This window comes from Diabrotica virgifera, chromosome 4 (assembly GCF_917563875.1).
Source record: "Diabrotica virgifera virgifera chromosome 4, PGI_DIABVI_V3a".
NCBI classification, from domain to species: Eukaryota; Metazoa; Arthropoda; class Insecta; order Coleoptera; family Chrysomelidae; genus Diabrotica; species Diabrotica virgifera.
Window position 1 is genome coordinate 66238081 of NC_065446.1, and position 20460 is coordinate 66258540.

Sequence of the window (20460 nt, forward strand, 5' to 3'; positions counted from 1 at the left end):
TCTCTTACAGCTTCGCCGATCCGATATTCCTGTTCAGAGACCTAATGAACCTCCGAATATGAAAATTGAAAAAATTTCCATAATTATTTTCAGATTTGTGGTTGTACTTTTTGTACATTTTGAAATGCTCTTTGGAAAATGCATTTTTAGCATTCAAAACTGCAATTTTCATTTGTGCCTCATGCCAAGTGGTCAAGAATTTTCCAGATGCTTTCCCGAATCGAATAAAAAAGTCTTCATTTCATAACGATCCGTCTTACTTTAAAAAAGTTAGAGGTGTAATGTTTTATTTCCTCGCCTATAATCTGCGTCTTACACTTTAATATCCGAACGAAAGTTTTTTATAAAAATTCGAATTTTATCTCAATTATTCGAAGAAAAACACTTTAGTGTCTCTTCGAATTGAATATACATCCAAATTTTTATTTATACAAACAATTTGCCGTGGGTAGAACGCGGTTAGTCTAGTTCTCTTCAATCATTTTGTCTGTGTCGCCCATTTGAAAGAATTATTGAGTTATCAATCAAAATATGAAGCGTCGATCAAGGTCGAGGTTAAGTGGAACTCTTACCCCCGAAGAAATTTTACCGACGAGAGAGCTGGGATATGTGTGAGAAGTATGATTCCCAGTTGGGATCTTGAAGGGGTCAGGGTCTGGCGTTTGCTGGGATTGTCCCAGTACCATTAATTCCCGCTCAGTCCATCTGAGAGTCAAGTAATAGTTTTTGTCTTCGTTCGCCCACCATAGATGGGAGTCAAAGTATAGTTTTTACTACTCCGCAGATAAAAGTGTACTGATTTCTAATATATTTTTATTTTATAGTATCTAGATTAATTTAAAACCTTTTATAAAAATAATCTCATAAAAGTTTAAAAAATTTAACAAATTTATAAATCGCATTTTCTTCCAATCTACGTAAAATGGAAAGTTTATTATTTACTGGAATGTTTGATTATCCTGATGTTCATACATAGAACACATTTGATTTTAGATAGATTACATTTTAAGGAATCATATACCTTAAGGATACAAGTATAAGAATATAGTATAAATTTAAATGAAGTAAGTACACTTTGTTTCATGTTTATCTTGAAAGTTTTAGTATAAATAAATAATTAAATTCGGTATTTCGTTTTTAATGTACTTACCGCAATTTTACAAAGTAGTTTAAAACATACTGCACATCAAAATAACAGAATATATAGGTGTAAGGGTCGATGCATACTGGTGTGTTTTCAAGCTGCGTGCGATCGCTGGCGGTTCAGCAGTACATGAGTTGTTATTAGACGCTGCCACTCGAGCGGAGCCGCTTCGTGTAAGTTACTTGCAAGTGACTTGCAAGCCGCATGGACCGAGAGCACGCCAGTTTCTGCTACGCCGTCACGTGCACGCGGCTTGCAAACAAGTCGGCGGCTTGGCAGTCTGTGCTAAGCAATCAGTGAGTACACGTTGACCGCGCGATGGATTTCAGCGTAGATACAGAGCTGTTTATTTCTGGTGTGTATTGACGCCGAGAAACGGCACAAATGTGTATTGACGGGAAATTTGGCTTGAAAACAAGACAAGTGCCCGCAGCTTGCACGCAACTTGAAAACACACAAATGTGCATCGAGCCTTAAAAGTAGATGGGATTTATTGATAGAACGTTAATACGATAAAATGACAAATTTGGTATTTAAATGGTATACAGGGTGTCCCAGACTAATTTAGCCACGCTATATCTCTTAAACGAATAGAGATTTTCGAATGGAACAAAAAGTGATATATTCTACTTGTAATACACTTTAATATGGCGTACAAAAAAATCATCCCCTAAATATTCATCCCTTAGTTACAACCCCTAACTTAAATTTTTTTAATAGCACCCTGTATATTTTTTTATAATTTTGGATGTGGTCTTTTATCGTCTATTCAACACATTTTTTGAAAATAAAAGCGGTTCGTAAATAACCAAGAAACTATCAAGTTTATTTTTGTTAATTGTGTGTCCCAGACTAATTTATCCAGGCTATATTTCTTAAACACGAATAAAGATTTTCGAATGGGACAAAAACTGATCTATTCCATTTGTAATATACTTTCATATGGCGTAGAAAAAATGCATCCCCTAAATATTCATCCCTAACTTACAGGGTGCTATTTAAAAAATAAAGTTAGGGGTTGTAATCGTTGTAATTGTATTCGTTTAAGAAATATAGCCTGGATAAATTTGTCTGGGGCACATAATTAACAAAACTAAACTGATATTTTCTTGGTTATTTACGGACCGATTTTATTTTCAAAAAATGTGTTGAATAGACGTTAGAAGACCACATCCAAAACTATAAAAAATATACAGAGTGCTATTAAAAAAATTAAAGTTAGGGGTTGTAACTAAGGGATGATTATTTAGGGGATGATTTTTTCTACGTCATATTAAAGTGTATTGCAAGTAGAATAGACCACTTTTTGTCCCATTCGAAAATCTCTATTCGTTTAAGAGATATAGCGTGGCTAAATTAGTCTGGGACACCCTGTATAGGACACATAAAAACTTTAAAAACAGTTTTCAAGCAATAGCTACTTTATTTGTGATCATTTTGTTTCATTTATATAACGTTTCGAAAATGTTTCTTTCTTTTATAACAAAATAAACCTTTTCTGAACTAAGATGAAGAAGTAAGACTCTGTACTTAATAACCATTATATTAAACAATAATGCTACGCATGTATACTGGAGATAAGACATTATGTAGTATTTACAAGGAGATATTCCTTCTCATTGTGATATACAAATTCTTAACAAGGGACCCACTTTTTATTCAGAGAACATATTGTTAGAGTACGATCAGTGAGAATTTCGTAGAGATAGAATTAAGTTATCATACTGGAAAGCCAAGGATATGATGTTAATATCCACCATTTTTTTGTGGAATTTAAGAAAGATTCTGATTGAAGACCTTGGGACCAGAAGGGGACAAGCCACAATTTCGTCAAAAATGAGTTAAAGTAGAAATCACACACTCTAAGACCATATTAATGTCCCAAACAGAAAATTTCAGCTTTTTTGTCATAGATGGCGCCGCTGGAATAAGTCCCGTTGTGTCACCATTACTTTATATTGCAACACAAGGAGACAAGCTACAGTAGTCATCAACATGACGGCGGAACATTCCGGTGCATGTAAACGGAAAATAGACTTTGATGAGTTTGATTCTGAAACAAAGTGACCAAAATCCATTTTTAAATAAAAGCGAAGATGACAAAGACTACAGTTCATTTTTTAGAATATAATTTTTTTGTGCAAAAGGGGATAAGCCTCATATTTTTTCAAAAAATGTTCAAAAACCGTTAAATAAACACTTGTGTTACTTTACTTGTGTATTTAATAACATAATTTCCAAACGATTGTGGACCTTACTTCCGAGAAAAAATGAAAAATTGGATTTCAGGATCTGAAAATAAGTTTAAAATTGTGTTTTCTCCAAAATAATCTTTTGTAGCATGTCCCCTACTGGTCCCAAGGTCTTCAATTATATAAAACGTGACGCCTTCTATAGAGTGATAGAAGAATATTTTCTGGAAGCTTGTAAGTTTGGTTAACATGTCTGACACCAGAGGCAAAATCATCAAAATACATTGAAACTATGTCAACAATAGACGCAATACACATAATCAGTCAATTGGACAGTATTACGAATGTGATATCGACTTGCACACATCCTTTTCATACATTTCAAGCAAGCATTTGATAGCCTAATAAGACCTGACCTAATAGAAGACATGAAAAACCTAGACATCCCAATGAAAATTTACAGAGCAGCAATTAGACCAGTAACTACATATAAATATGGTTACAATACAAGATAAAGAAAGATTAAGAATCTAGAGAGAAAAATCATTCAGAGAAAAGCAGGCCCACTAAACTTAGGTAATAATGAATTTAGAAAACTGATGAACTACGAAGTAAGAGAACTTTTGAAAGATGAACACATCATCAGAATTATCAAGACACAGATACTCGATGGACATATAGAAAATCACCAAATGCACACAAGTATGAGGCAGAGCACGAGGAAGACCGAAAACAAGATGGGAGAACCAAATAATTGCGACTTTAGAAGATGAGTGTTAGAGAATAGATTCTATCTTAAGGTGCCATGCATTTCTGAGTAGGCACCGTATATTGTCTTGATGTTAGATAATCAGGATTAAATTGTTCTGTTTTTAGCAGCATTGCGAAGCATTTCATAGCTGTGGAGTCCTGTCCATTGGCAGAAATTACTACAGAGAATGGATAACCAGAAGCAAAAACAGGAACTTCAGTGGCAATCACTCCGCTAGGAATGTAGATGCCATGATGATGATGATTGTAAGTTTGATTAACATGTCAGACACCAGGTGCAAAGTCAAGATACGAGATACTTTATCAGAATATTAAGACTAAGGGGAGAGTTATGGAGGTGGTTAAGTTTACTTCTCACGGTGCTGAAGTAGTTAGAAATTAGAAAATATTCCTGGGAGTTCTAACAGGCCCGACAGTGAAAGGGGAAGAGTTGAGGTGGGGTTTGCAGTGCGCTATGAAGTAGTCGAGAAGAAAGTCACTGGCCTGTCAGGACCATCGTAATTTCAGCGTGCATTCAATTTAGTTGAAAGTGACAACAATACTAAAACACATTATCTGATAACATTAAGGAGTTTACAAACAGCAACGAAAGAAATATACCGATTGAGAAATTTCTCATGGTTGGTATTCGCCTTTAATGAGAGCGACGAAGAGACATGTATTTATTATACATTTAAAACAGGCTAGAAGATATACGCCCGCAAAGCGAGGTAGCGCGAACAACCCACTTCATGTCGTAGGTAGGGCTATCTCAGCACAGCGTTGCCAAAGTAGATTAAAAAAGAAAATAACAAAGTAGAAAAAATTATAATATTTAACTTATTGTAAACGAATATAATAAACAAATTATTTAAAAGAAAAAAACTTAAGTAAAAAAATATTGTTTTCATCCATTTTAAAAAAAGTGGGTAAAAAGGTTGAATTATATTTCAACGTTTTCACATTTTTTTAAAATTGATGAAAACAATATTTTTTACTTAAGTTTTTTTATTTTAAATAATTTGTTTATTATAATCGTTTACAATAAGTTAAATATTATAATTCTTTCTACTTTGTTATTTTCTTTTTTAAATCTACTTTGGCAACGCTGTGCTGAGAAAGCCCTACCTACGACACGAAGTGGGTTGTTGGCGCTACCTCGCTTTGCCGGCGTATATCTTCTAGCCCGTTTTAAATGTATAATAAATACATGTCTCTTTGTCGCTCTCATTAAAGGCGCATACCAATCATGAGAAATTTCTCAATCGGTATATTGTGTTTATATGGGATTCGGTTAAAATTTATGTAATGAAAATTATATTTTAAATAAAAATTTGACGTTTCGATTTCAAATCCGGAAACCGTTTTAATAAAAGATAATATAAGAATTGTGTGAAGAGAGTATAACCGCCAAAGTTGTTGCGGGGGTTATAACCCCTTGTAGCATCAGTACACGAAGCTCCTAATAGTACCCTTTTTGAAGTGATGGCGTTAGCATTGGACAACGGAGTGTGCACAGTTGATTCTTTTTGTTGTTTTCTTGCACTTAGTTTTAACTTTATTGCACTATATCTGGTAGTATGTAAATTATTGATGTAATCCTTAATAATATCTCTCAGTAGGTTTGTTTCCAGTATGGAAGCTTTTGAACTGGGTAAAATTCTATTTACCATGAGCCACAATGAGGAAGATGTTAGCGAATGGAAAGATACATACATTCGACATTTTGAAGACAGCTGTTACGAAATGGTGACTGGTAACATACATTTAAGATCTACATGAACAAGTCATTGAAAACATCAAGAAGAACAGAATAAAATTTTATGTAAGATACTTCAGATTGAAATGCCAGTAATTGGAACACAAAAGGTTTATCTGTACCAAGAACAATTAAAATTAAAGAGGCAAATGATGGAATTGAAACAGATGGTTAAGACAAGACAATCTACCTCAGATCAATTAAGAACAAACAGTTGGAACTTAGCAAAGCTTTGGAAAATGTACCGCTCCTTCTAAATGACAATCATCTACCGTCTCCACAAGAACTCATTGAATTTCAAAAGAATATCGAAGAATTAGAACAAGAAAATTTTGATGATTGGAGAAGTACACAACTCTAAAGGAGTTGTTAGATATTATAAAAGAGCTGGAATATACACCCTCAACAATTTTTGAAAATAAAGTTATCAATGGAGCCAAACGAAAATTTATGATAACCGAGAATGACATTGAAAAGCTTGAAACGATTTATTACAATGTGAAGACAGCTTTAAAAGATACAAAAGAGGAAGTACGCCAATTATGGACCCAAATTGAACATTCGTGGACTCTACTAGATACTGATATTAAGGAAAGAGGAGCAATTCGTAAAAATACACGGTCTATTCTCTATCGACTCTGCAATCATTATGGTTGGACTGGCAGAAATACGAATTGCTAAAGAGGGTCAATGTTAAGGGTATTTGTTGAAAAATTAGCGTCAAGAACTTCAATTACTGTGGGTGTAATGTCACTGTTCCGAATCAGTTAAAAATAAATTTCTTTTCTTTCATTCTGAGACTTATATTGAAGATCTAGACTTTGATGAAGTACAATTAAAAATTGATGAAGTACAAAAATAATTGATGCCCTAAACAAACATCGTATTCTTTGGAAAAAAACTAATGGAATTAAAACGAAGTGCAGCTGGGCCTGACCGTTTCAATAATTGATGTGGGAAGCTATTGCTGGAAGAGGACAGGAACCTTCTGACAAAGGAAATTCCCATACTGGAAACAAACCTAATGGAATCAGGACATCGGTATGAAGCTAGATATAAGGTACAATTCCTGACGTTTGGAGAAACTATTATAACTAATAATTTACATGCTACCAGAAAAAGTGCAAGAACGTTAAAAAATAAGTGCAAGAAAGCAACAAAAAGAAAAGATTATGCACACTCCGTTATCCAATACTAACTGTTATGTTCGTGTAAAACTCCCTTAATAAAAATGTAAGTTGATACAACTGTCAGCTGAACGACAGCTGTCAGATAGACAATACTTTGATAATACAAAATGGAACCAAAAATTTTTCAAAAATAAAGTATTTACATTGAGTATTACGTTATTACAATTACTTACGTCTTTTAAGTACAAAAGACATAACAATTGGCGACGAGGATGAGATGACAAACCTGACTTCAAAGCTGCAAAGGCCGATCGAAGCTAATATTTTAGATTTGTTCTACAGGACATTTCTTTTAGTGTAGAAGGTTGAATGAAAAGTTCGTAGGCCAACACATAGATGGCACTACTGGTATTAAATCCATATGATTTTTAGTCAGCCTTAACCTTCAAAAGATGCGTGTATAAATTTGACAGCTGTCGAACTATTAGTTATGAGATATCCCAGTTTGAGTGAAGCAATTTGTGTTAGTTTAAAAAACAGGATAAAAAGGAATTTCGTGTCTTAATGAAGCACTGCTTGTGGGCGAAAAAAAAATACTGTTGAAGCCAACGCTTGGCTTGATAAACATTATTCGGACTGTACACCGGGGAAATCAACAGTTGAGAAATAGTTTGCTAAGTTTAAACGGGGCGAAATGAGCACCGAAGACGATGCACGCAGTGGACGCCCCAAAGAGGCTGTTACCGACGAAAACATCGAAAAAGTCCACAAAATAATTTTGGATGAACGTAAAGTGAAGTTGTTCGAGATAGTTGAGACTCTAAACTTATCAAAGGAACGTGTTGGATATGTCGTGCATGAATATTTGGGTATCTGTGCAAGGTGGGTGCCGTGAGAGCTCACAATCGATCAAAAACAACAAATTGATGATTCTGAGAAGTGTTTGAAGCTCTTCAATCATAATAAAACTGAATTTTTGCGTCGATATATTAAAATGGATGAAACATGACTCCATCATTTCACACCTGAGTTCAATCGACATTCTGCGGAGTTTACTGCAAGTGATGAACCGACTCCAGAGCGTGGAAAGACGCAACAGTCGGCTGGCAAGGTTATGCTATCAGTATTTTGGGATGCGCATGGTATAATATTCATCGACGATTTTGAAAAGGGAAAACAATTAACAGCGACTATTATATTGCGTTATTGGAGCGTTTGAAGGACGAAATCGCGAAAAACTGCCCCATTTAAAGAAAAAGAAAGTGCTATTTCATCAAGACAACGCACCGTGTCACCAATCCATGAAAACGATGGCAAAGTTTCATTAATTGGGCTTCGAATTCCTTCCGCAGCCACCGTATTCACCAGATATGGCTCCCAGCGACTACTACCTGTTCGCTGACCTCAAGAGAATGCTCGCCGGAAAGAAATTTAGCACCAATAAATAGGTAATAAAATATTGGACAAAACCAGGTCAGAAAAACGAAATCATTGGTTTGATCATGAGTGTGAAATGGCCACAAATAAAAAGAATGCAGCATATTAAAAAACCATCGACGCAGGTTGTACACGGAGAAAAAAAAGAAAAATATAGACGTCTTAGAAAAGAGGAAAAACGTATCCATCGACGTAAGAAGAGGGAATACGAACAGAACACTCTCAATGAGATACAAAGTTTATTTGATAAAAATGAAACAAGAAAATACTACAAATCCTTAAACAATAGCCGTCGAGAATTTAAACCACGATTAAAAATTTGTAGAGACACTAACTATACTGTCCCCACTGTTGTTCAATTTGTATTCAGATAGAATGATAGAATATTTAAGGAAGCGCTGCATAATTTGGAATGGGGTGTGAAGGTTAATGGAATTCTGATAAATACAATCAGATATGCAGACGATACAGTTATTTTAAGTGATGATATGAATGGATTACAACACCTTTTAAATGCCATTGACACAGTGGGAAGAGAGTTTGGCCTAAATATAAACTGTTCAAAAACACAATACATGGTATTTAGCCGTTTGGCCCATCAAGATTCACGGTTATATGTTACTGGTCATATAATTCAAAGAGTACCCAGTTTTAAATATCTTGGTTGCCATATTACTGAACAACTAGATCCAGATAAAGAGATAAAATGTAGAATCGAGATAGCCCGCACATTTTTAAAAATGAGGTCATTCTTCTGTAATGATACCTTGCAACTTCAACTTCGAAAGCGCATGATTAAATGCTACATTTGTCAGTCCTCTTGTATGGTGTCGAAGCATGGACATTAAAAATATCCACCATTAACCGTTTGGAGGCCTTTGAATTGTGGCTGCACAGACGTATTCTGAAAATACCATGGACGGCTATGCTGACAAATGTGGCAGTCCTTAAGAGAGCAAATGCTACCCGCGAGCTGCTTGACAACATCAAATATAGAAAGATGGCCTATTTTGGACACGTAGTAAGGGGAGATCGGTATAATATTCTTCAACTTATTATGATGGGTAAAATCGAAGGACGCAGAGGAATTGGTAGAAAGCAGGCCTCTTGGTTGAAGAATATCCGGGAGTGGACAGGAATAAAGAAAGCAGAACAACTATTTAGAATAGCTTGAGACAGAGACAGTTTCGCCATGTTAATCGCCAACGTCAAGGGGACTTGATAGGGCACGTTAAGAAGAAGAAGAAGAAGAGACACTAACGGTAAAATTCTACATGACAAAAACTTAGTTCTTAACAGATGGGCACAACATTTCTGTGAACATCTAAATATAAACGATATTGAAGGAGGTTACAACATAGGAAATCAACAAAACCTACATCAACAAGAGAAGAAATGTCAAATACCATCCTAAAACTCAGAGACAATCAAGCCCCAGGAATCGACGAAATCTGCTGGAAAATGTTTAAAAAAGGTGGTGATCAACTTTTTGCAGCAATCCATAAACTGATAGTTCTTATATGGCAGAATGAATTGGTACCAGAAGAGTGGCTAAAGGGAGTAATATGTCCGTTATATAAAAAAGGTGATCAACTGGATTGTAAGAACTATAGAGGCATTACTTTGTTAGCATCTGCATATAAAATCTTCGGCAATATATTGTTTGAAAGACTTAAACATTTTACAAAGGATATTGTAGGTCAATACCAATGCGGATTTAATGCTGGAAAGTCAACTATACATCAAATTCAAGCACATAGGCAGATTCTAGAAAAGTCACTGGAATATAACATAGATACCCACCATCTCTTCGTCGACTTCAAAGCAGCCTATGACAGTGTTAAAAGAAGCGCATTATATAATGTAATGATAGACTTTGGGATCCCACCTAAATTAGTTAAGTTGACCCAACTAACAATGCAAAACGTAAGCTCGTGCGTTAGAATTGAAGGAGAAAACTCTACGTTCTTTGAAGTTAATAATGGTCTAAGACAGGGAGACGCGCTGGCGTGTCTCCTCTTTAATATTGCCTTAGAAAACGCAGTCAGAAAATTAAATATTAGAAGGAATGGAACTATTTTTAATAGATCGGCAGTCAGAAAACTAAATATTGGAATGAATGGAACTATTTTTAATAGATCGACGCAAATTCTCGCATTCGCTGACGATATAGTTATAGTGGGCAGAAATTTGAGAGACATGGTGCAGTGTTTTACAAGACTTGCGGACGCGGCAAGTGAATTAGGACTTGTGGTAAACGAGGAAAAAACCAAATATATGTTGGTTTCTAAAAACTCCCGAAATATCCAACAGAGAATTCAAATTAACAATCACACCTTTGAGCAAGTCAAGGAATTCACATATCTTGGATCGCTAGTAAACTCAATAAACACGACAAGACGCATAGCAATAGCAAACAGAACTGTTCACGGTCTCCATAAACATTTAAAAAATAAAAATATAAAACGTGCAGTAAAGCTCAATATATTCAAGACCTTAATAAGACCGGTTTTGATATATGCAGCTGAAACGTGGACCCTATCTAAAAGTGATGAAAGACTTCTTGGTAGTTTTGAGAGAAAAATTCTTAGAAAGATTTTTGGGGCAGTAAATGAAAATGGGCTATGGCGTCGAAGATACAACTTTGAACTGTATCAGTTATACACTGATCCAGATATTGTGAAATTCGTTAAAGTGCAGAGACTTAGATGGGCTGGACACATTGCTAGGATGTCAGACCACGAATACATTAAGAGATTAACATTTTCAAAACCAGAGGGCACAAGAAGTAGAGGACGACCACGAAGAAGATGGATTGATGATGTGGAAGAAGACCTAAAAATTCTAGGTGTCAGAAGATAGAGGGAAGTTGCCAGGAATCGACAGGAGTGACGACTTCTTTGTGAGCAGGCCAAGATCCAACAACGGATTGTCGAGCCACTTATGATGATGAAAGAGGTAATCGCCGAAACTGAGGCTTATTTTGAGGCTAACGACAAATTGTATTATAAAAATGGTATTGAAAAGTTGTATGACAGCTACAATCGTTGTATCGCCCTCGAAGATAATTATATTGAATATTAAAATCAAATTTTATAAAAAAAAAATTCTTTCTATGTAAGCCTACAATCTTTTCTGTCCAACGATTATCTACCAAAATTTTATGTCAAAAGTATTAACGTTCGATAAATATCTAGAATATAAATATCATAAAATCCCATCTACTTATCTTTAATTTGGTGGTGGAAAAGCAATCAACATCGCCACAGTTCCGAAGAAGACTGCGAGCAACAGGAGTGAGACTGTGGTGTCTTGCAGACTCGGTTTCTTGGCTGGCCGGTGTTGAAGATATGGATCAAATTTGCAGAGGTGTTCAACGGTCTCGACGAGTCTCGGCAACCCTCTTCCGCACAAGGCTTCCGTCACGTCTAGGCTGCTGCACAGATGTTCCTGCAACCAACCACAGTCTCACTCACTGTCGATTTAAGGCAGGAAGAAGTTTTTTATGGAAGATATGAAAAATTATGTACAAGTTAACCCTTTCAGCTCCGGTGACGCGTACGCGCGTCCATATATGGCTATAGAGTAGTGCCGTGGACGCGTAAGTATTTAAATGAAATTATTTTTGTTGGCACAGAAGCTGAAGTTGGAAATATTAAAGCGGAGCTGAAAGGGTTAATGATTATTAAAAAAGTCGCATAACCAAGAGGTGCTTCTTAACAATATTTAAAAATATGTGTTAAATAATGAAAAAAGAGAAAGTTAGTAGTAATCTGTATGTACATATATAAACTTTTTTAAGATATTTGACAATATTTTAAGAAAGTTTTATTTGACTTAATATTAACAGTATATAAATTAGCCTTCTGTTAGTAATCATACTCTAATAATTATAGCAGATTTATTATAATTACACTCATTTTTATTAGACTCCCCGGCACAAAATTCCGCCACTAAAAATTTTGGTGAAGTTTGACAATTTGTATCTTTATTATTTGTATGTATTTTGGTTTTCAAGATTCTTGCATCAGTTGTAGGTACATGTATTGACATCGTTTGTTATTATTCCGGCAATAAAAAAAGTTTTCTTGGATGACAATATACGGGGGTGAAGAGAAGCGTTGCATTTTCTTCTAACTTTAAATAAAAACACTGCTTTGAAAGTTTATTTAATTAAAAATATCAAACGCACTAAAATTAACAACATAAAACAAAATTAACAAAAAAAAAAAAAGAATGTGTGTGTACTTTGTACGCACGTAAGCACGTATACTTCTATTATAATATAATCTAACTTCATAATATGATTTCAACGAAATCAATATACCTATCTACTTTAAACAGTTTTTTTTTGTGTTGTATTTAAATATTAAACTAATTTTAGAAAGAACAAAAAGAATACCAAAAATTAAAAAAAAAAGGATATGACTCTCAGGATTCGAACAGGGGACCTCTCGATCCCTAGGCGAATGCTCTACCCATCAGCTACCACCGCTTTTGTATTCAGTCGATCATTTTTCGGACATAATTACAATCACGGTGACAGATACATTAATTGAAAATAAACATTTTCAATAATACTTATTAGGAGAAAAAAAAAACCACAGACATAAAAATTATAATAAATATATTTACTAAAAACACTAATAATATATTCTTTTCACGCACACCTTATTTGCGCTACATAACTTAAAATATGTAGCGACTAATACCATACTGTCGGTGTGCGCATGCGCCAGGGAATGTAAAAATTCACCCTCGTGCCTACAGAAGTATAACTTCAAAAACAAAACAATTCAATAAAGGGTATGTCCACCTCTTGCAGCAATGACTACTCGCAGTCTGTTTGGCATCGAATGAATAAAATGTGTTATCTTTTCCTGGGAAATAGCCCCACATTCCTATACCAGCGTCAACCTTAAGTGTAACAAATTTTTTGGAGGCCTAGGATGACGGCGAATAGCTATTTTCGATTCAAACCATAAATTCTCGATAGGGTTGAGATATGGGCTGCATGCGGACTATTCCAATATTATCAATCCAACCTCTATTTAAGATATTCATGAGTCAATCAGTGTTTTTATTTACAAACAATTGTGCAGCTCTTACAAGAAAAGAGATATTCGGATAATTCAAAAAATAAAATCTTAGGGATGCCTCCGCGATAATACTAAAGGACTAGAAAACAAAATCAGCTCTTCAATTTTTCCACAACAGAATTTTTTAAAGTAAGGAGAAAATAAAACCCTTCTATTCACCCCCGTATACTACCATCTGAGCAAAATTTGGTTATTAACAGAATAATAACAAACCACGTCAATACATGTATGTACCTACAAACTGATGCAAGAATATTGAAAATTGGAATACACATAAAAAATATATAAATTGTCAAACTTAATAAAATATATTTAGTTTCGGAATTTTGTGCCGGGGAGTGTATGTGTTATAGTCAAAGCCCAAATTTCAGGCACTCCTAGGTTTGACTAAGCAATCCTCAGGTCTGACTGACGGTCTTAGTCAAAGCCCGAAATAAATTACAGTTTCGGCATTTGACTAGTCAAACCTAGGAGAGACTAAGCTGGTCAGGCAAAGGTCTAAATTTAATTTTATGAAATCGGGGTTTGACCCCGAGTCAAACCCCGATCGGAGTCAAACCCCGATCAGCTATTAAAATGTCGTAATTTGTTAGATTAGGTTTAATGAAACGTCATTTTTTAATTTTAATGTATATTATTTTTATATTGTCGTAATTAAAATAAAAAAATAGTATTTATTCTCACATGTTGAGGCATTATGGCATTTAGAGTTGCACAATACGTTAGACCTTTTACACTTACGTATCTAATTTGGAAGAGCCATTTCTTATTGCAGTAGCATTTTATAAATCCTTGTCCTCCAAATTTAGAATTTTTGTACTAATTTCTCTTAGAGACAGAGACATCTTAACGTCTGGAAAATCTTCGAAATTTCTCTTTGCATTCTCTTATTTGATTTCTTGAAAAAGTTTGTTTATTGTTCCGTATTTCGTACCAACTCTATATAAACCGTCAATTGTTTTATCTTCTATATAATACCCAAAATATTTCAAGCATCTCCTTTGGCTCTATCAAAGCTGGGGATAGGTATTGTTACAGTTTTTCCGATCGAAATTGGAGGACATTTTTTTCACTCAATTGTTTCATAGCATTAGGCTGGGCATGAAGACATTCAATCGCATTTCCTTTATTTATTTTAATCTTTTCTGTCTGTGCACAACGCATGCTCGAACGCGTGCCAAGGAGATGCTCAAAATATTTTGGGTATCATACAAGATAAAACAATAATTGACGGTTTATATAGAGTTGATACGAAATACGGAACAATAAACACACTTTTTTCAAGAAATCAAATAAGAGAATGCAAAGGGAATTTTCCTAATTTCGAAGATGTTCCAGACGTTAAGCTTTCTCTAAGATAAATTAGTACAAAATATTCTAAATTTGGAGGACAAGGATTTATACAATACCACTGCAATAAGAAATGCTCTTCAAAACCATCTAAGTGTAAAAGGTCAAACGTATTATGCAACTCTAAATGCCATAATGATAATGTCTCACCATGCGAGAATAAACACTAATTTTTTTATTTTAATTACGACAATATAAAAATAATAAACATTACAATAAAAAAATGACGTTTCATTAAACCTAATCTAACAAATCACGACATTTTAATAGCTGATCGGGGTTTGACTAGTCAAACCCCGATTTCATAAAATTAAATTTCGACCTTTTCCTGAACCACGTACTCTCTTCTAGGTTTGACTAGTCAAAGGCCGAAACTGTAATTTATTTCGGGCTTTGACTAAGACCGTCAGTCAGACCTGAGGATTGCCTAGTCAAACCTAGGAGTGCCTGAAATTCGGGCTTTGACTATAACATATGTACTATCATGCCTTAAATACAATAATCTTAAATCTACTATAATTTTTATAAATCATATTTTTACGATGGAATTAATTTCTAACAAAATTCAATCAAAAAAAGTAATGAAATAACGACATCGCTGAAATTGTGGAATACAGCAATTCCCAGATCAGATTTCCTTTGTACGAGTAATTCGTCCTATTCAAAATATTTTATTGTTGGACTATACTCCGTACTTCTGATAAAATTCAAGTATTCGAATTATATATTTGATATTTTGTGTTTATAATACTTTGCGGATTTTTAACAAATTTTAGTATATTATTGTATCTTCAAGAAGAAGCCTATAGCTATTTTTTAGAACTCTAGGTTACCCTGGGTCTGAGATATGCCCCTCGAAAGGATCAAAAATAGCCCTTTTTAACCTATATTTGAAGTGCTATATCTCTGAGCCCAGTGTACCGATTTTAGTGCACAAGATCTCATTTTTCTGGTTGCAATGTCAACTTGCTGATAAAATAATTTACAAGGCCGCAAAAGATACGTGGGATTTTATAGGTTAAGAAGAACGAAAAGAAGACACTAATTCTTTTAATTTCAGACTAATTAGTTTTCAACTAATTGTCAAAATTTAATCAAACGAGGAAAAAATGTACAATCCGGCCAATGAAAGGGTTTTTAAATACCTTTCAAACGAGAATTTGTTAATTAAACTCCATCTAGTATATTCAAGATACAGCTGTTTAAAATTAGCCAGTCGAAAATCGAATTTTTTGTCATGGTTTTGATTAATATACTCATCTTAAAGGTATTTAAAAACTCTTTCATTTGACGGTTTCTACATTTTTTTTTTCGTTTAGTTCAATTTTAACTAGGTTGAAATTCATAAAATATTTAAGTTTTTTTTTCGTTCTTCTTAACCTATAAAATATAATGTATCTTTTGCGGTTTTGTAAATTATTCCATCAAAAAGTTGACAATATAACAAATAAAAATGAGACCTTTTGCGCTAAAATAGGTTAGTTGGGATCAGAGATAAAGCTCTTCAAATATATGGCAAAAGGGGCTATTTTTGACCCTTTAGAGGGGCATACCTCAGACACAGGGTTACCTAGAGGGCTAAAAAATAACTAAAGGTCAGCTTTTTTAAGGTACATTTAATTAACAATTTTCGATATTGCGAAATATAAAGATACTTTACTCTTGAGCGAAATTAATATTTTTTGACAAACCTCGTATACTATTGATAAAATTTGATATTTGATTGAATCTTAAGTTTTAGACTACACAGAACTTTTTATATAGGTGTAACTCTTCAAATAATCATTAAATTATGTACATGGCAGTTTAATCTTAAATATCGTAAAACACGTCAAAAATAATAACAAATCAACAGGAAATAATGGGTGTATAATTTAAAAAATCTCACCTCATCTACTCCAATCTTTCGACAAGCTTCTATGAAATTATCAACATTTCTTCTACACCTGGCCATCGTCAATTTCGGCTAAAATCATACACTAGTTAAAATTTTTTTATTAAAATAAGTAAAAAAAAACTTACAACTGCTGGAGACGGAACATGAATACTCGCTACAGATCTAGGTTTGATATAGTTTGCTAAATGGCACAATACTACTCCATCTGTTAAAGCTGGAGCCAAATCTTCTGGCAAAGCCATTTTCAGTCTACTTTCAATGACCTAAAATAAAGTTAAAATAACTAAAAGTATGTCATAAATAAATAGATAATTGGTTAGTTAGTGGATTAAAAGTGTACACATACAAAAACAAGTTTTGGGAACACTGGGTTTTTGGTTGACTACTAACGAAAAATTAAAAAGATGGACAGAACACATCAGCGAATTGTTCAAAGACAATAGAACAGAGCAGATGGAAGCAGAAGATGGTATGATTTTGAAGATTGGTATTAAAAGAGGAAATTAAAATTACATTAAAAAATAGCAAAAATGGTAAAGTAATAGGTCCAGACCAAATCCCAGTAGAAAACTTAAAATGCATTAATGATGAAATCTTAGACATTCTAGTAGACTGTTGTGTACAAAACAGGACACATACCGAAATAATGGCTACTCTCCACCTTTTGTGCTATCCCTAAAAATACAAACGCTAAAGACTGCAGTGAATACAGATCCATGTCACTAAAAAGTCAAGTTCGCAACTTATTCTTGAAAATAATACACGATCATATAAATAAAAAACTAAAAGAAGGAATAAAAATGATAGTCTGTTTGGATTCAAAAATTGACTAGGAACCAGAGAGGCGCAGTGGCAGGAATCAGAGAAGGCAACGGAGGCTTAGCCTCCCCATACATTTTTTACACATTGTATGTCATCTCTGGGACATAATATTTCTATAATTATTGATGAAATGTCACTGTTTTGTTTATTTTGAATGACGAGAAACAACAAGCGCTCATACTAATACACAGTGTAAATTATTGCACACTAACTGTTACTATTGTAACTAACGCATCTGGAACGCATCTATATACCCACCTATACGCTGTGAACAGCTCCTCATATCCCTACCAAGGGAGGAAGAAACCAGACTCGACTCCGTTGTGTTATAAGTTACAACAAACTTCTCGAAACCAGCAATATAGTTTCCTATGCGTACAATAATACTCGATAGAGAAACGTAATATTATATCGCTTTACGTCATACTAGCCAGAAATATAAGACAAGGGAGGCTAAACCAGAATTAGGCTCCCTTGTGTATTTACTTATATTCTATAAGGAAGTTAATAGTCAGGGTATTTCTTGGTGTGATTTTATCATTTTATTTTTTTAATTAGTGTTTGGTGAATTTTTGTAATTCATATATTTTTATTTGTGTTGTTATTGGCTTGGTAAGGTAATTTTTACAATTTATGTACCGTTGTTTGTTTATATAAAATGGATAAGTTAAACAAAATCAAAATATCTGAAGATATAATTGACTGGCTGCTCAGGAATAATTTTAATACTTTAAGTATATACATATAATAAAGCTTATATTATTAAAACCTTAGAAAGACCACAGCCAAATTTAACTATTATTAAATCCTCAGGTAATCGTCAAAATCGTGCATTTAATACACGATTTCCCTATTAAGAGGGAAAAAGTTTTTTGCTATCCTTATATCTTATTTTCAACACAAACCGAAGAACATACAACGTGGTCTAAAATAGGATATTCAGATCTAAAAAATTTACCTCGTTCTACTGAAAGACATTCCAAATCTAAAGATCACATATTTTCGTCGTGTAAATTAAAACTTTCTGCTAAACAAAATATAGTAACTGCTTTAGATACAGCTCAAAAAGAGGCCATAATTACTTACAATAATCAGGTTTTGGAGAATAGGATGAATTTAAAAAGGCTTATCGATATAACAATATATGTATTGGGCTTCGCAAGAATTAGCTTTTCGCGGACACGATGAATGTGATCGCGTCAATTACAAGGAACTTCTATCGTTGTGGGGTAAATATAACTCAAAATTCGAAAAAATTCGTTAATTTTAGATTTAATCCTGTTTTTATAAAGGTCTTTTAATATCAATAATTCTAACAATATTATTATTATTAATTACAAAAGCTATTCTACATTTCAGTTATCAATGCAAGCATGCGGTAAGAGGGAGGGTCCCCGTAAGGTGAAATGTAAATAAAAATGGTCAAAAACAAATGGAGCCTTCAATTAAATTTTTGGTGCATTTTTTTGCTAGTGCAAATTTGTCTAGATTTTTTATAGTTAGAGCCTCCCCTATTGTAGAACTCACGAGCCGCCACTGGAGAGGCGTTATTTGCTTTTAATGTGATAGCTCAAACATGCATGGATATTAATATGGATGTGCATGTTTGTTACGTTGTTTTTGAAAACGTCTTTCAACCATCCAACTATCAAATGCTAAAGTCAAAAAACATAGACAAAAGAGACTTGCGAATACTAACAAACCTTTACTGGAATAAAAGGGCAGAAATTGTAACAGATAGCAATCCCAGTCCGGAAATTGAAATTAGGAGAGGAGTTAGGCAGAGATGTATCGTTTTAATTACTATTCAATGTATATGTTACAATTCAAGTTGATTATCCCGTTGGAGTTGACTATTCCCAGTTCGAGTCAACTCAATCTCAAACGGCTGGTTTTAGTAAAAGTTGATTATAAATAATAAATTATAACGTTTGCGTTTTTTTTGCATGTAAAATAGTTCCCATGGATTAACTTCTCCCAGTTTCGTGGTTTAATCTACAGTAAAACCCTTATCCTAGACCAGACACATAAAACTCGAAAAGATATGTCGTTTTTTTTTTAACTTTCACAAGCTGATAAGTCAAGTATCACGACAAGTCCCGTTCGAATCCACCCTCAATTTTCCCACGAATTTGATTACCTACCCCACAGTCTATAAAAAGGCAGATTCATATATGAATTCACATAGTGTCTTTAGTTTTCGAACAGTTCAGTCTGATTCCGAAGTGTTTTTTGACGTCCGAAGCAGGCGTTTGTTGTAGTAAAGTATAGTACAGTTTTTAGTGTCGTGCCGCTTACTCATTAATTGGTAAGTTATTTAGATTTCTTGATTCATTTCAAAGATAAAACAGAGATTTTCCTTCTCTAACGCTCGGTTTCATAATCAGTTAATGTGGATTTTAAATTTTAAGTTGGTACCTTTATCAATGAAATTCATATGGATAAATGTCAACGTTAAAGTGAACTTTAGTTAATGTTCACTTTAAGTTGATTATGAAACCGGGCGTTAAAGAGTCCGACCGGGGTACGGCTGCTTAGAGATATCAACTTTAGTCACCATGATACTATAAATAACAAGATAATATATTGCACATCCTGAAGTCGTGACGTAACTGGAGACCGGCAAGTTCGTAATAATATTTATTTATTATTTATTGTCGGACCGAAGTCCATTAGTACATGATACAATTAAAATGTCACACAAATTATAAAAACAATTCAAAATAAGAACTAGTGCCAGTAGGTACAAAATTGGTAAATACATAATAAACAACAACAAAAAAATAAAATTACTTGCTCTCATTTAACAATTGAGCGCTAGTCCTATAATATAAAGTAAAAAATCTAAATATCTAAGTCTATCTAAAAAGAAAATAATAG

The 20460-nt window shown here is 33.9% G+C and overlaps 1 protein-coding gene across 2 annotated transcripts in view; it reads right to left on the reverse strand.

The window, feature by feature from the left end:
* Nucleotides 1-20460, reverse strand: part of LOC114334390 (leucine-rich repeat and calponin homology domain-containing protein) — a 290806-nt gene that overhangs the window by 15259 nt on the left and 255087 nt on the right. Inside the window, exons 8-10 of one of the 2 annotated variants that reach the window (XM_050648229.1) lie at nt 16884-17021; nt 16750-16827; nt 9248-11862 (exon numbers count right to left, since the gene is read on the reverse strand). In XM_050648229.1, coding sequence (XP_050504186.1) covers nt 11644-11862; nt 16750-16827; nt 16884-17021 — 435 coding nt within the window. In that variant the 3' untranslated portion in view covers nt 9248-11643. Of the gene's footprint in view, nt 1-9247; nt 11863-16749; nt 16828-16883; nt 17022-20460 lie in introns of those variants that run through there. The other variant, XM_050648230.1, reaches the window with a different exon arrangement.